This window comes from Mirounga leonina, unplaced genomic scaffold, assembly GCF_011800145.1.
Source record: "Mirounga leonina isolate KUSES-001 unplaced genomic scaffold, KU_Mleo_1.0 Mir_91, whole genome shotgun sequence".
NCBI lineage: Eukaryota > Metazoa > Chordata > Mammalia > Carnivora > Phocidae > Mirounga > Mirounga leonina.
In genome coordinates, this window is record NW_023270839.1 from 8747704 (window position 1) to 8760561 (window position 12858).

Sequence of the window (12858 nt, forward strand, 5' to 3'; positions counted from 1 at the left end):
GTTGGTTAAGCGACTGCCTTCGGCTCAGGTCATGATCCTGGAGTCCCGGGATCGAGTCCCGCATCGGGCTCCCTGCTCAGCGGGGAGTCTGCTTCTCCCTCTGACCCTCCCCCCTCTCATGCTCTCTCTATCTCATTCTCTCTCTCCAATAAATAAATAAAATCTTAAAAAAAAAACTTAGAAATATGCATCTGATTCGTAATTTGATTTCCAGAGACCTTGATATTAGTAAGTGATTGCCGTGGGTAGTAAGCACACTGTTTCAGCCATGGGAGTGAGATCTCCCACGGTAAATTAACAAATTGGTTGTTTGATTTACAAGTCATTCTCTCGGGTATTGAATAATGTGAATTGGTTTCCGAGGGTCTGATTCCTCTAGGGAAAACTGACCAAATCAGGCTTCCAAATCTGCAGATTTAACATCAGACCTCTGTGGCCCCAGAAAACTATAGCATCCCATGACAACCACCAGAGAAACCACCTGAGCTCATTCAGGCCAGGACTGCTATTGAGGAGTCATGAATGTCTCAAGGAACTTGTATGGGAGCTTAAACCCTCTGCAGTTTCTATAGTTGGGAGGTGAAGAGGCCAGTGTCTGTAGCCCTGGCATCCAGAAGAGCTCTGTGGTCGACTTTTTGAAGGTCAACCATCACTGATTTCCTGCAACTAAAAAAAAATTTTTTTTAAATCACAACTGCCATTCTATTCACTTCAGGAAAAAAAAAAAAAAAAAAAACCACGACATGGGTGGAAGGATTTACTGCTGCCTTTTTAAAGTACTATAAGAGATCGTTAAATAATAAGAGCTAAGCTTTGACAGGGCATGGATACAGAAGTTTTAGAGTTAAGTGTTTAATGTAAGGATTGAGTAGAACTACCCATTATTGGTAAGTTTTCCAGAATTGGGTCCAGAGTTTCATTCCCCATCCTCAGAACCTCAATAAGGAAATGAAAACCCAGTGGAGCTGTGAAACGTTCTCAGAACTAAGAGGCAAACTGATGACCCAGTTCCATTACAATATTCACACTTAGTGTTTCCAGCCAGCAGCAGGACCACATGTCCATGACATCTTACTCAAGGTTGCCACTTCCCTGCTCTTCACATTCATTTGAGCCAGAGCACAGGAGTGAAGTTAGAGGGAATCATTGATCAGAGAGCTCCTGACTTCTCTGTTAATCTTTCTCCCTTCCTTCTGAGTGACAGGAATCATTCCAGAGCAAAATCAATCAATCTATCCATTTCAATTTCTTTAACATTTTACTTTAAGCCATGAGCTTAGATATTGGAGGATCATACAACTAAGGGGAGTTTTAAAAGGTCATTAATCAACCTTTTTCTTCAGGTGGTGAAATGCCAATCAAGAGGTTGGACCCAAAATTTAAAATAACTCCTCCACACTGAGAGCCCTACTCTAGCCATTTCTCCTCCTCTCTGTCATCCTTGCTTTTCCTCTCATCTCTGACATCTCACTACAGGCATCCCTCTTTGCTTCCTTTTCTCCTCTCTTCCTTTACCATATCCCAAGGCTACATTATTATATACAAAGACACTGAAATACATAGCACCAAGTACCAACCACAACTTTACTTATATGTTTACAGCCTCATGGGCATTCTCTTCCTTTTTTTTTTTTTTAAGGTATGGGAGTGTTAGGTGTATGTGATGGAACAATGATTTTCTTTTCTTTTTTTTTTTAAGATTTTATTTATTTATTTGACAGAGAGAGAGAGAACACAAGCAGGGGGAGTGGGAGAGGGAGAAGCAAGCCTCCTGCAGAGCAGGGAGCCCGATGTGGGGCTTGATCCCAGGACCCTGGGATCATGACCTGAGCCGAAGGCAGACGCTTAACGACTGAGCCACCCAGGTGCCCCTCTTCCTTTATTTTTTTTAAGATTTATTTTTTTGGGGTGCCAGTTCTTCCTCACTTCCCTCTCACTTCCATGCTAACTCTTGTTTTGTCCATTTTCTAGGTAAGATCTCTCCAGAGGTTGGAAAAAGTCAACAGCACATTGTTGACTGAGTTCATTCTCACAGGAATTCCCTACCCTCTCGGGCTAAGAACGTTCCTGTTTGTGTTCTTTTTGCTAATCTACATCTTGACTCAGCTGGGAAACCTGCTTATTCTAGTCACTGTCTCGGTAGACCCGCAGCTCCATGCCCATCCCATGTGCATCTTTCTTGGTGTTCTCGCCATCATTGACATGGGCATCTCTACCATCATTGTCCCTCGCCTCATGATGAGCTTCACTTTAGGCATTAAACCCATCCCATTTGGTGGTTGTGTGGCTCAACTCTATTTCTATCACTTCCTGGGCAGCACCCAGTGCTTCCTCTACACCTTGATGGCCTACGACAGGTACCTGGCAATATGCCGGCCCCTGCGCTACCCTGTGCTCATGAATGGCAGGTTATGCACCATCCTTGTGGCTGGAGCTTGGGTGGCTGGCTCCATCCATGGGTCTATCCAGGCCACCTTGACCTTCCGCCTGCCCTACTGTGGGCCCAACCAGGTAGATTATTTCTTCTGTGACATCCCTGCAGTTTTAAGGCTAGCCGATACAACAGTCAACAAGCAGGTGACCTTTGTGGACATCGGAGTGGTGGTTGCCACTTGCTTCTCCCTGATCCTCCTCTCCTATGTACAGATCACTCAGGCCATCCTAAGAATCCGTACAAATGATGGGCGGCGCCGGGCCTTTTCAACCTGTGGAGCCCATGTAACCGTGGTCACTGTCTACTATGTGCCCTGTGCCTTCATCTACCTTCGGCCTGAAACCAACAGCCCCCTGGATGGGGCAACTGCCTTATTTCCCACAGCCATCACCCCTTTCCTCAACCCCCTCATCTATACGCTGCGGAACCAAGAGGTAAAGCTAGCCCTGAAGAGAATGATAGGAGCCCCCGGGACGAAGAGTAAGGTTTGAAAGTGTCTACAGTTTATTCTAATGCTTACATTTCAGTGAGATTTTTATTTTTTCTTCTTGTTTTTCTCTTTTATGTAGCCATATAATATCCATACAATAAGATCAAACACAGTTTTAAGTGAAATACTACTTTCTAGCAGTTCCTTGGTGTCCCCTTCAGATAAACAACTCTCAGCTGCTCCAACAACAGAAAGTGAGACCACAGTCACTCAGAAGATAACAAAAGCTGGCACACTTAGACATTCAGAGGATTCCTAGAACAAAAGCATCTAATGGGCTTTTCAGCTCCTAGGCTTACATTGGTCAAGCTTAAGATGGACTATAGAGCTTTTGATGGGAGAATGTTTTCCTGTTCTGTTCCAATTGGATATATACCTCAGGAGCTAGTGTTCGAAGAGAAACTATGGATGTCCTGCTGAGTGCGTGTTAACAGGCTGGCTCTGGGGACTTCCTGAAGCCATTATGTGATGTGGGGAGGAACTCAAGTGCTTACTCTACCTTGCCTTCTGAAGAAATAACAAACTGGTCCTTTCACAAACTGAACAAAATTAAACAATCCCTCTCCACAAAAAGGCAATAAAGTCTTTTCAAATGTCTCAATAATAAATTCCCCCATGCCTAGGGGTGCCTGGGTGGCTCAGTCGTTAGGCGTCTGCCTTCAGCTCAGGTCATGATCCCAGGGTCCTGGGATCGAGCCCCACATCAGGCTCCCTGCTCCACGGGAAGCCTGCTTCTCCCTCTCCCACTCCCCCTGCTTGTTTTCCCTCTCTCGCTGTGTCTCTCTCTGTCAAATAAATAAATAAAATCTTAAAAAAATAATAAAAAATAAAAATAAAAAATAAATTCCCCCATGCCTAAAAGTAAAGTTCAATATTAAATTTTCCACTGGATGGCTCAGTCTGTGGGCATCTGCCTCTTGAAAGTTCTTTCCCTCTGCTCCTCCCCCCCCACTCATGCATGTGCTCTCTCTCTCTTTTTCTCTCTCAAATAAATAAATCTTTAAAAAAAGAAAATAAGGCAATTAATCAGGGCACCAAAATAATGTAACCAAATTTGTACTGCATATCAATTTAGATTTGTGAGCTTAACAAACTTTCATTAAGTTGGCCGGGCCCTAATCAATTTGGGTAAATTTTGTGCATTATCTCTTGTTTTAACCCTTTAGCACCTCCAATATTATCCTGTTATGATTCTGCCTCATTCTCCAGCTTTTCATATTGGATGGTTGCTTTATCCATGTGATCAAATCATGTCTAGAAAGCAAAGTCTCTTGGGCACAGTAGAAAATCAATAGTTTGGTCATGTAAATGTTCATTTCCAAAGGACTCAAGGTCACCTAATTGGAGACCAGAAACTAACCATTTACCCTTGGATGAAGTTGACTGACACAATTTCTCAATATTTTGTTCAGAAAACAAACAATATACTGGATATCAACTCCTTAAACTGGAACATTACTTATGACATATCTTAATCTTTCAAAATATTTAATAAATAAAATGGTTAAACCATGAATTACAAAAATAAACTTAAATCTATAGCTCATAAACCAAAAATAATTCTAAAGGCTATTGTACATCTTGTTTCTATTTTCCCAGGTGCTTAACACAATGCTATTATACCTGTTGTCTTAACAATTAACCAAATAACATTAAAAAGATCTGTAAGTGGGGTGCCTGGGTGGCTCAGTCGGTTGAGCCTCTGCCTTTGGCTCAGGTCATGATCCCAGAGTCCTGGGATCGAGTCCTGCATCGGGCTCCCTGCTCAGCGGGGAGCCTGCTTCTCCCTCTGATACTACCCCCTCTCATGCTCTCTGTCTCTCATTCTCTCTCTCTCTCAAATAAATAAATAAAATCTTTAAAAAAAAAGAGTATTACATTATGACTGTGTAAATACTGCTCATATAGTCAGTTAAGAATGTATGACTACACATTTTAGTTGGTTATCTTTCTTGTCTTCTCGCTCTCCATTCCTTTATCCTCAAATTTTGACAAACTCTTAGTCATTCTATCTATTCTAAGGAATTCTCTTTTTCCCCTAGAGAACTCCCTTTGAGTCCCCCACCCTCCCTCTCAGGCTGTCCTGGTTGCTCTCCTGGTCTGCCACAGCTCTCATCCTGGGTCTTTCTTACGCATCGGATCCTCTGTTACCTGAATTCTGTGTCAGTTTTTTTGTTTTTCATGTTCATTTTTACAGAATGGATGTTAGAACCTAACTTTCAAAGAAACAGCATATAGATTGTAAAACTCCTGAATCCTAACATCTAAAATGTGGTGTCTAAATGTGATGTCTCTCCCGAGAGGATGGGGACCCCCAAATGTGGGGCAATGATCAGGTGGAAGCCAATGGCCTGAGAGGTGAAAGAATTCACCTGATGCAGAACAAAGGAGACAGGGACGCCTGGGTGGCTCAGTTGGTTAAGTGGCTGCCTTGGGCTCAGATCGTGATCCCAGGGGCCTGGGATGCAGCCCCGCATCGGGTTCCTTGCTCAACAGGGGGCCTGCTTCTCCCTCTCCCTCTTGCGTTCTCCTGCTTGCTCTCTGCCAAATAAATAAATAAAAACTTAAAAAGAAAAAGAACAAAGGAGATAGTTTATTGAATACAGTTTGAGGATGCTGCAGGGAGGACAGCAGAGGCGGGGCAGGGGGTGGGGGCTCTTGTTTTTGGGGGTTTTTTTTTAAAGATTTTATTTATTTATTTGACAGAAATAGCAAGAGAAGGAACACAAGGGGGGCGGATTGTGAGACAGAGAAGCAAGCTTCCCACTGAGCAGAGAGCCTGTAGCGAGGCGCCCCAGGTAGGGGCTGTTTTTAAAGGGGGAAGTGAGGAGGATTTGATGTATGGAATTTTCCCGTTTTTGGTAACTGTGCCTGGTTGTAAGTAGCCCATTGGTCAGTGAGGGCCTCTGGAGATTTTGAGGTGGGGCGCCTGATGGGCCTGTCTATATTTAGCCAGGGGGTCGCTGTGGCCCTTTCTACATTCCAGCCCTCAAGCCTGTTTGCCTAAAAGTGGCCTCTACATAAAATTGTCTTTGGGGCACCTGGCTGGCTCTGTTGGTAGAGCCAGGAACTCTTGATCTTAGAATGTTGCGTTCAGGCTCCACATTGGGTATAGGGCTTATTTAAAAAAAAAAAAAAAAAGATGTCCTTATTCTGCCCTTACACTTAATTAAATATTTGGATGAGTATGGAATTCTAAGCTGAAAATCAATGCTGTCTTTGAAGACCTTGTTTTAATTGTCATCTGGCATCCAGTGTTGCTAATTAAAAGTCTGACGCGGGCTGGCTCAGTCGGTAGAAACTACAACCTTTGGTCTTGGGGTTGTAAATTCAAGCCCCATGTTGGGTGTAGAGATTACTTAAAAATAAAAAAAAATAAAAAAATAGGGGCACCTGGGCGGCTCAGTCGGTTGAACATCTGCTTTTGGCTCATGTCGTGATCCTGGGGTCCTGGGATCGAGCCCCACATCAGGCCCCCTGCTCAGTGGGGAGCCTGCTTCTCCCTCTTCCTGCCACTTCCCCTGCCTGTGCTCTTTCTCTCTGTCAAATACATAAAATCTTTAAAATAAATAAATAAATAAATAAATATTTAAAATTTTTTTTTAATTTTTAAAAATAATAATAGTAAAAATTAAATTCTGATGCTAGTCTAATTCTCATTACCTTGTTGGCAATCTCTCTGGAGGCTTTTACTATCTCCTTTGTATCTTCAATATTCTGAGATTTTACAATGTGTCTAAATCTTATTTCATTTCTCCTGCTCCCAGTTTATTAAACACTTTGATTTTGAAATTTTGGGTCTCCCTTCAGCTCTGAGAAATTTAATTTTATTTTATTATATCCTTGATAATTTGCTCCTCTCTATTTTCTTTATTCTCCTTAGAACACCTATTAATAAAATGTTGGACTGCTAAGAGTCATCCTATCAAGGGGTGGGAGGATGGGTTAGCCTGGTGGTGGGTATTGAGGAGGGCACATTCTGCATGGAGCACTGGGTGTTATGCACAAACAATGAATCATGGAACACTTCATCTAAAACTAATGACGTAATGTATGGGGATTAACATAAGAATAAAAAAAAAAAAGAGTCATCCTATCTTTTTCACTCCTATTTGTCATCTGTGACTTTTTATTCTGTCTCCTGAGCAATTTGCTTGAGTTTATCGGCCCCTTCCAATAAAATTTTCATTTCACCAATCACATGTTCATTTTTAAAAACTATTTCTTGGGGCATCAGGGTAGCTCAGTCGGTTAAGTGTCTGCCTTCGGCTCAGGTCATGATCCCAGGGTCCTGGGATCGAATCCCACATCAGGATCCCTGCTCAGCGGGGAGTCTGCTCCCTCACCCTTTGCCACTGCCCCCTGCTCATGCGCCTGCTCTCTCTTTCTGTCTCTTACTTACTCTCTCTCTCAAATAAATAAAATCCTAAAATAAACAAAACAAAACTATTTCTTATTAGGGGCGCCTGGGTGGCTCAGTTGGTTAAGCACTGGCCTCATGGTTTCAGCTCAGGTCATGATCTTCTAGTGGTGGAATTAAGCCCCACCTTGGGCTCCACACTCAGCAAGGGGTCTGCTAGAGATTCTCTCCTTCTCCCTTTCTCTCTGCCCCTCCCCCTGCTCACACATGCTCTCTGTCTCTCTCTCTCAAAATGAATAAATAAAATCTTAAAAAAAAAGAACTATTATTCTCTGATTATTCTGTATCATCTCATACTGTCCTTGTTTTATGCATTGGTCTCTCTAAATGTATTAATTAAAGTTAAGTTGCCAGTTATTTTTCATTCTCTTCTGTTTACAGAATCTCTATTTCCTTCAGGGTCATTTTTTTCTTTTTCTTTTAAGATTTTATTTTTATTTATTTGAGAGAGAGAGAGAGCACAAGTGGTGGGGAAGTCAGAAGGAAAGGGAGAGGCAGACTCCCCGCTGAGCAGGGAGCCCGACCTGGGGCTTGATTCCAGGACCCTGGGATCATGACCTGAGTTGAAGGCAGACGCTTAACGACTGAGCCACCCGGGCACCCACAGGGTCATTTTTTTTCTTTTTCTTTTTCTTTTTCTTTTTTTTTTTTTTTTTTTTGCGAGAGAGAGAATGAGAGACAGAGAGCACGAGAGGGAGGAGGGTCAGAGGGAGAAGCAGACTCCCTGCCGAGCAGGGAGCCTGATGCGGGACTCGATCCCGGGACTCCAGGATCATGACCTGAGCCGAAGGCAGTCGCTTAACCGACTGAGCCACCCAGGCGCCCCTTTTTCTTTTTTTTTTAAGATTTTATTTTTATTTATTTGACAGAGAGAGAGCACAAGTGGTGGAGAGGTCAGAAGGAAAGGGAGAAACAGACTCCCCGCTGAGCAGGGAGCCCGACCTGGGGCTCGATTCCAGGACCCTGGGATCATGACCTGAGCTGAAGGCAGACGCTTAACCAACTGAACCACCCAGGCGCCCACAGGGTCATTTTTTTCTATTTGATTTTTCTCTCTCTTTTTTCTTTTTCTTTTTTTTTTTTTAAGACCTTATTTATCTATTTAAGGGAGAGAGTGAGAGAGAGCACAAGAGTGGGGTGAGGGGCAGAGGGAGAAGCAGACTCCCTGCCGAGCAGGGAGCCCAATGCGGGACTCAATCCCAGGACTCTGGGACCATGAACAAAGGCAGGCGTCCAACCTATTGAGCCACCTAGGCGCCCTCTCGTTTTTTTCTTAAGATTTTTTTTATTATTTATTTGTCAGAGAGAGAGAGAGAAAGTACAAGCGGGGCAGGCAGAGGGGGAAGCAGGCTCCCAGCTCAGCAAGGAGTCCAAAGCAGGACTCAATCCCAGAACCCTGGGATCATGACCCAAGCAGAAAGCAGACACTTAACCCACTGAGCCACCCAGGCGACCAATTATTCTTCCTCTGCATAACTTATTTGCCCTTCTTTACCCCTGCCAACCTTCCTTTGTTCCACACTCATGAACATATCCACCCTCTGATTTTATTTTATTTTACTCTTCTCAATGTCCCTCACATTTGTGCATATTAAATTACAAAAGTAGTACATGCTTGTGGGTGTCTGGCTGTCTCAGTCTATAGAGCATGTGACTCTTGATCTCAGGGTTGTGAGTTCAATCCCCACATTAAGTATAGAGCTAACTTAAAAATAAAATCTTAAAAAAAAAGAAAAAGTAGTACATGCTCTTTGTAACACGTTTAAAAACACAAAAGAGGTTTTTTTAAGTAAATTAATCCCCCTCTCCCCTGAGGTAACTATGGTAAAGACTGGTTGCAACCTTTATGTTTACAGAAATGTATAGAAATACCAATAAGCATGTATAGACTTTTCTCCTTTTCAAATTTGGAATCAGACTAGCCACATTATTTTACAATTTCTTTTCCTCTTCTCCACATTACAATATATAATCTACACTCCTTCAGGTCAGTATATATGGATCCAACCCATTCTTTCTGAATAGCTGCACAATATTCTTCAGAATGGGTTTCTATAATTTATTTAATCATTCATCTTTGGTGGATATTTAGATTGTTTTGAGTTTTGCCACTAAAAACAAAGCTGAAATAAATATCCAAATGCATGTACCTTCAGATATTAGTACTTTTTAAATAAATAGGTTTTTTTTGAAGATTTTATTTTATTTATTTGAGAGAGAGAGAATGAGAGACAGAGAGCACGAGAGGGAAGAGGGCAGAGGGAGAAGCAGACCCCCTGCTGAGCAGGGAGCCTGATGTGGGACTCGATCCCGGGACTCCAGGATCATGACCTGAGCCAAAGGCAGTCGCCTAACCAACTGAGCCACCCAGGCGCCCTAAATAAATAGATTTTAGAAGTTTGAATTTTTAATATCAAAAGGGACACATAGCTTTTATTTTCTTACAAACACCTTTATGACATGTGCTTTGGGGGGGTAGTTTTAAGATTTTATTTATTGGTCGAAAAAAGATTTTATTTATTTGAGAGAGAGAGCACGCACAAGTGGGGGGAGGGGCAGAGGGAGAGAGAATCTCAAGCGGACTCCCTGCTGAGCACAGAGCCCAGTGCAGGGCTTGATCCCAGGACCCTGAGATCATGACCTGAGCTGAAGTCAGACGCTTAACTGACTGAGCCACCCAGGCACCCCTATATGTGTTTTTAAGGAGAGCTATTACATTCATTCCCTAAAGTAACACTCTTGTCAAAGTAGCTTGCACAGAACACTCATATAACCATAATTAATACATGTGGGTTTTGGGGGAGGCTGGGGGGGACAGGTAACTGAAATATAGTTCATATATAACGTTGTGTAAATTTTAGGTGTACAACATATTGATTTGATATATTTATATATTATATGATTGCCATTGCAGTAATAATTAGCCCCTCTATAATGTCACATAATTATCATTTATCTTTAGTGGTTAGAATAATTAAGATCTAGTCTCTTAGCAAGTTTTTACTATTATTTTTTTTTAAGATTTTATTTATTTATTTATTTGACAGAGAGAGACACAGAGAGAGAGGGAACACAAGCAGGGGGAGTGGGAGAGGGAGAAGCAGGCTTCCCGCGGAGCAGGGAGCCCAAGGCGGGGCTCGATCCCAGGACCCTGGGATCATGACCTGAGCAGAAGGCAGACGCTTAATGACTGAGCCACCCAGGCGTCCCAGCAAGTTTTTATTATTATAATACAATATTATTATAATACAATAATACAATACTTTTAATATTAGAAGATATTAAGGTGTTACTGCCCCTCAAAGTTGTAACAATTCATGCTCCTAATTCATTGTGTTGAATAAATACAATATAATAATATATTGTATATACCAACTATATATAATATATAATGTGTGTGTTTGTGTGTATATGAATAAATGCCCATTCTCACCTATACTAGATCGTATCAACTAATTTTTGCCAGTCTGTTGGGCAGCTCATTTTGTTTTAATTTCTCTGACTAATAGAGAAATTGGGTATCCTTTATTATATTTACTTACCATTCAGAATTCTTCTTCTATCATTTGTTTATATCATGTGCCTACTTTTCTATTGAGTTGTTGACTTTTTCCTATCAATTCATAAGAGATCTTTGCATATTAAAAAGTCATCTCTTCATATGACTACAAATATTTTCTTCCAAATGTACCATTTGTTTGTGTTTATTCTGTCTTCTTTTCATTCCAAAATTTTTATTTTTGTGCAGTAATGTTTTTCTTTATGGATTCTGGGCTTCTCTGTAAGCTTATCCCAACCCCAAGATTTTCTAGTGTCCTAAATTTTCTTCTAACATTTTTATAGTTTTTTTGTTTTTTAATCTTTATTTCATCTGAAATTTATTTTTGCATATAGTGTGCAATAAGAATCTAGATTTATTTTTCCTCTTATAGAAAAGCAATTGCTACTTAAAGGACAAAAGAAAGTGAGCCAAACAGCAAAGACTCTGCCCTCCTTAGGCTGAAATTTAAAAATGAACTCATGGGGGTGCTCCTGCCTGGCTCAGTAGGTGTAGTGTGCAACTCTTGAGCTCAGGGTCATGAGTTTGAGCCCCACATTGAGTGTAGAGATTATTTAAAAAATAAATAAATGAATAATAAAAAAAAAAATGAACTCATGGGACCTAAATTTTTCCTTGCCAATTTCCTTGTGAGAACTCTAGTAACCAAAAGACCACACAATGTAGAAATGATAGGATAAACATTTTGAATGTTACACTGAGGTAGAAAGGAATTGATTCTAAAAGCTGAAAGCTCTTTAGAGGAGATAAAATACAAGGCAGACATCTTCCGTCCTCGCTCACCTTTCCTGCCCCTTCCACAGTATAGTCGCCTCCATGTAGAACACGTTTCTGGCATGCTGAGGATGTTCAGTAGATGTGTTGGGTATTTTTCCTCATCCCTTTGGACCAGAGTTTAAGTATCTCAGTAGAATGGAACAACTTAGAGAATCTGTACTTTGTAAGCTTTATGCTAATTATATGCTCTGGGTTAATTTTCCTGTTCTGTTAGTAACCAGTTTGGTCTTTTCAACATTTCTTTGCATCTTCTGCTCAGCCACAAGACAGGTCTTCAAAGCAGCACAGCTTAGAGGGGCTGTGGCAGCAGGAGGGGTGTCTGAGAAGGGACCGTGCCACTTGGAGTGGGTCCATGTCGTTCCCATCTCCTGACATTGAGACTCCTACCCGCTGCTGTTTTTGACAGCTTTGGGATTTGTTTCTATAAAGGAAGGTTTCCCCGGCATCCCCTCTCTGTTACTGCCCCCTGTCCCTGCCCTCAGATGAGAAGGTTGCAGCAACCCAAACACTCAGAGCCATTCACGGTCAGTGCCCTTGAGAGTTTTATTAAAGCAGCAGGTGGGGGCGCCTGGGTGGCTCAGTCGGTTAAGCGTCTGCCTTCAGCTCAGGTCATGATCCCAGGGTCCTGGGATCGAGTCCCACATCGGGCTCCCTGCTTAGCAGGGAATCTTCTTCTCCCTCTGCCTGCCACTCCCCCTGCTTGTGTTCTCTCACTCTTTCTCTTGCTCTCTCTCAAATAAATAAATAAAATCTTAAAAAAAAAAAAAGCAGCAGGTGGGAAAATGGGCTCATGGGCTCAGCAGATCCTTGGGGTATAACTGCCTACACCAGGCTCACAAACTTCCCTCTGACCTTCTCTTCCGACCTAGGGAGTGACATCTTAAGGAGAAAAGGGGCCAAAACTCAGGAAAGTATTTCATATCAACACGCTGTCTCCAGGCAGGACAAGGCAAATTAAGACAAGCACTAATGGTCCCAAAGGGGGCTCATGACAAGCCCAGCTCCCCTCTACCCCTAACAAATATCCACAGGACAGATGGTGAGAGTAGGGGTCAGGGGCTAGGACCTAGGGAACAGTGAGGCACTCCAGGCTCTGCAGGAGGATCCAACCCAGCCAGGACTGAGTGGGAATGGGGGGAGGGGCGTGGAGCAGCACAAGCCCACACCCTTGCTGAGAG

At 42.4% G+C, this 12858-nt stretch overlaps 1 protein-coding gene across 1 annotated transcript in view; it reads left to right on the plus strand.

Annotated features, from left to right (window-relative positions):
- LOC118003511 (olfactory receptor 10G3) overlaps positions 1-3640 on the plus strand; it is a 3786-nt gene extending 146 nt beyond the window's left edge. The window contains exon 2 of the mRNA XM_034994572.1: positions 1972-3640. Coding sequence (XP_034850463.1) covers positions 1972-2925 — 954 coding nt within the window. The 3' untranslated portion in view covers positions 2926-3640. The remainder of the gene's footprint in view (positions 1-1971) is intronic.
- The last annotated feature ends 9218 nt before the right edge of the window (positions 3641-12858 follow it).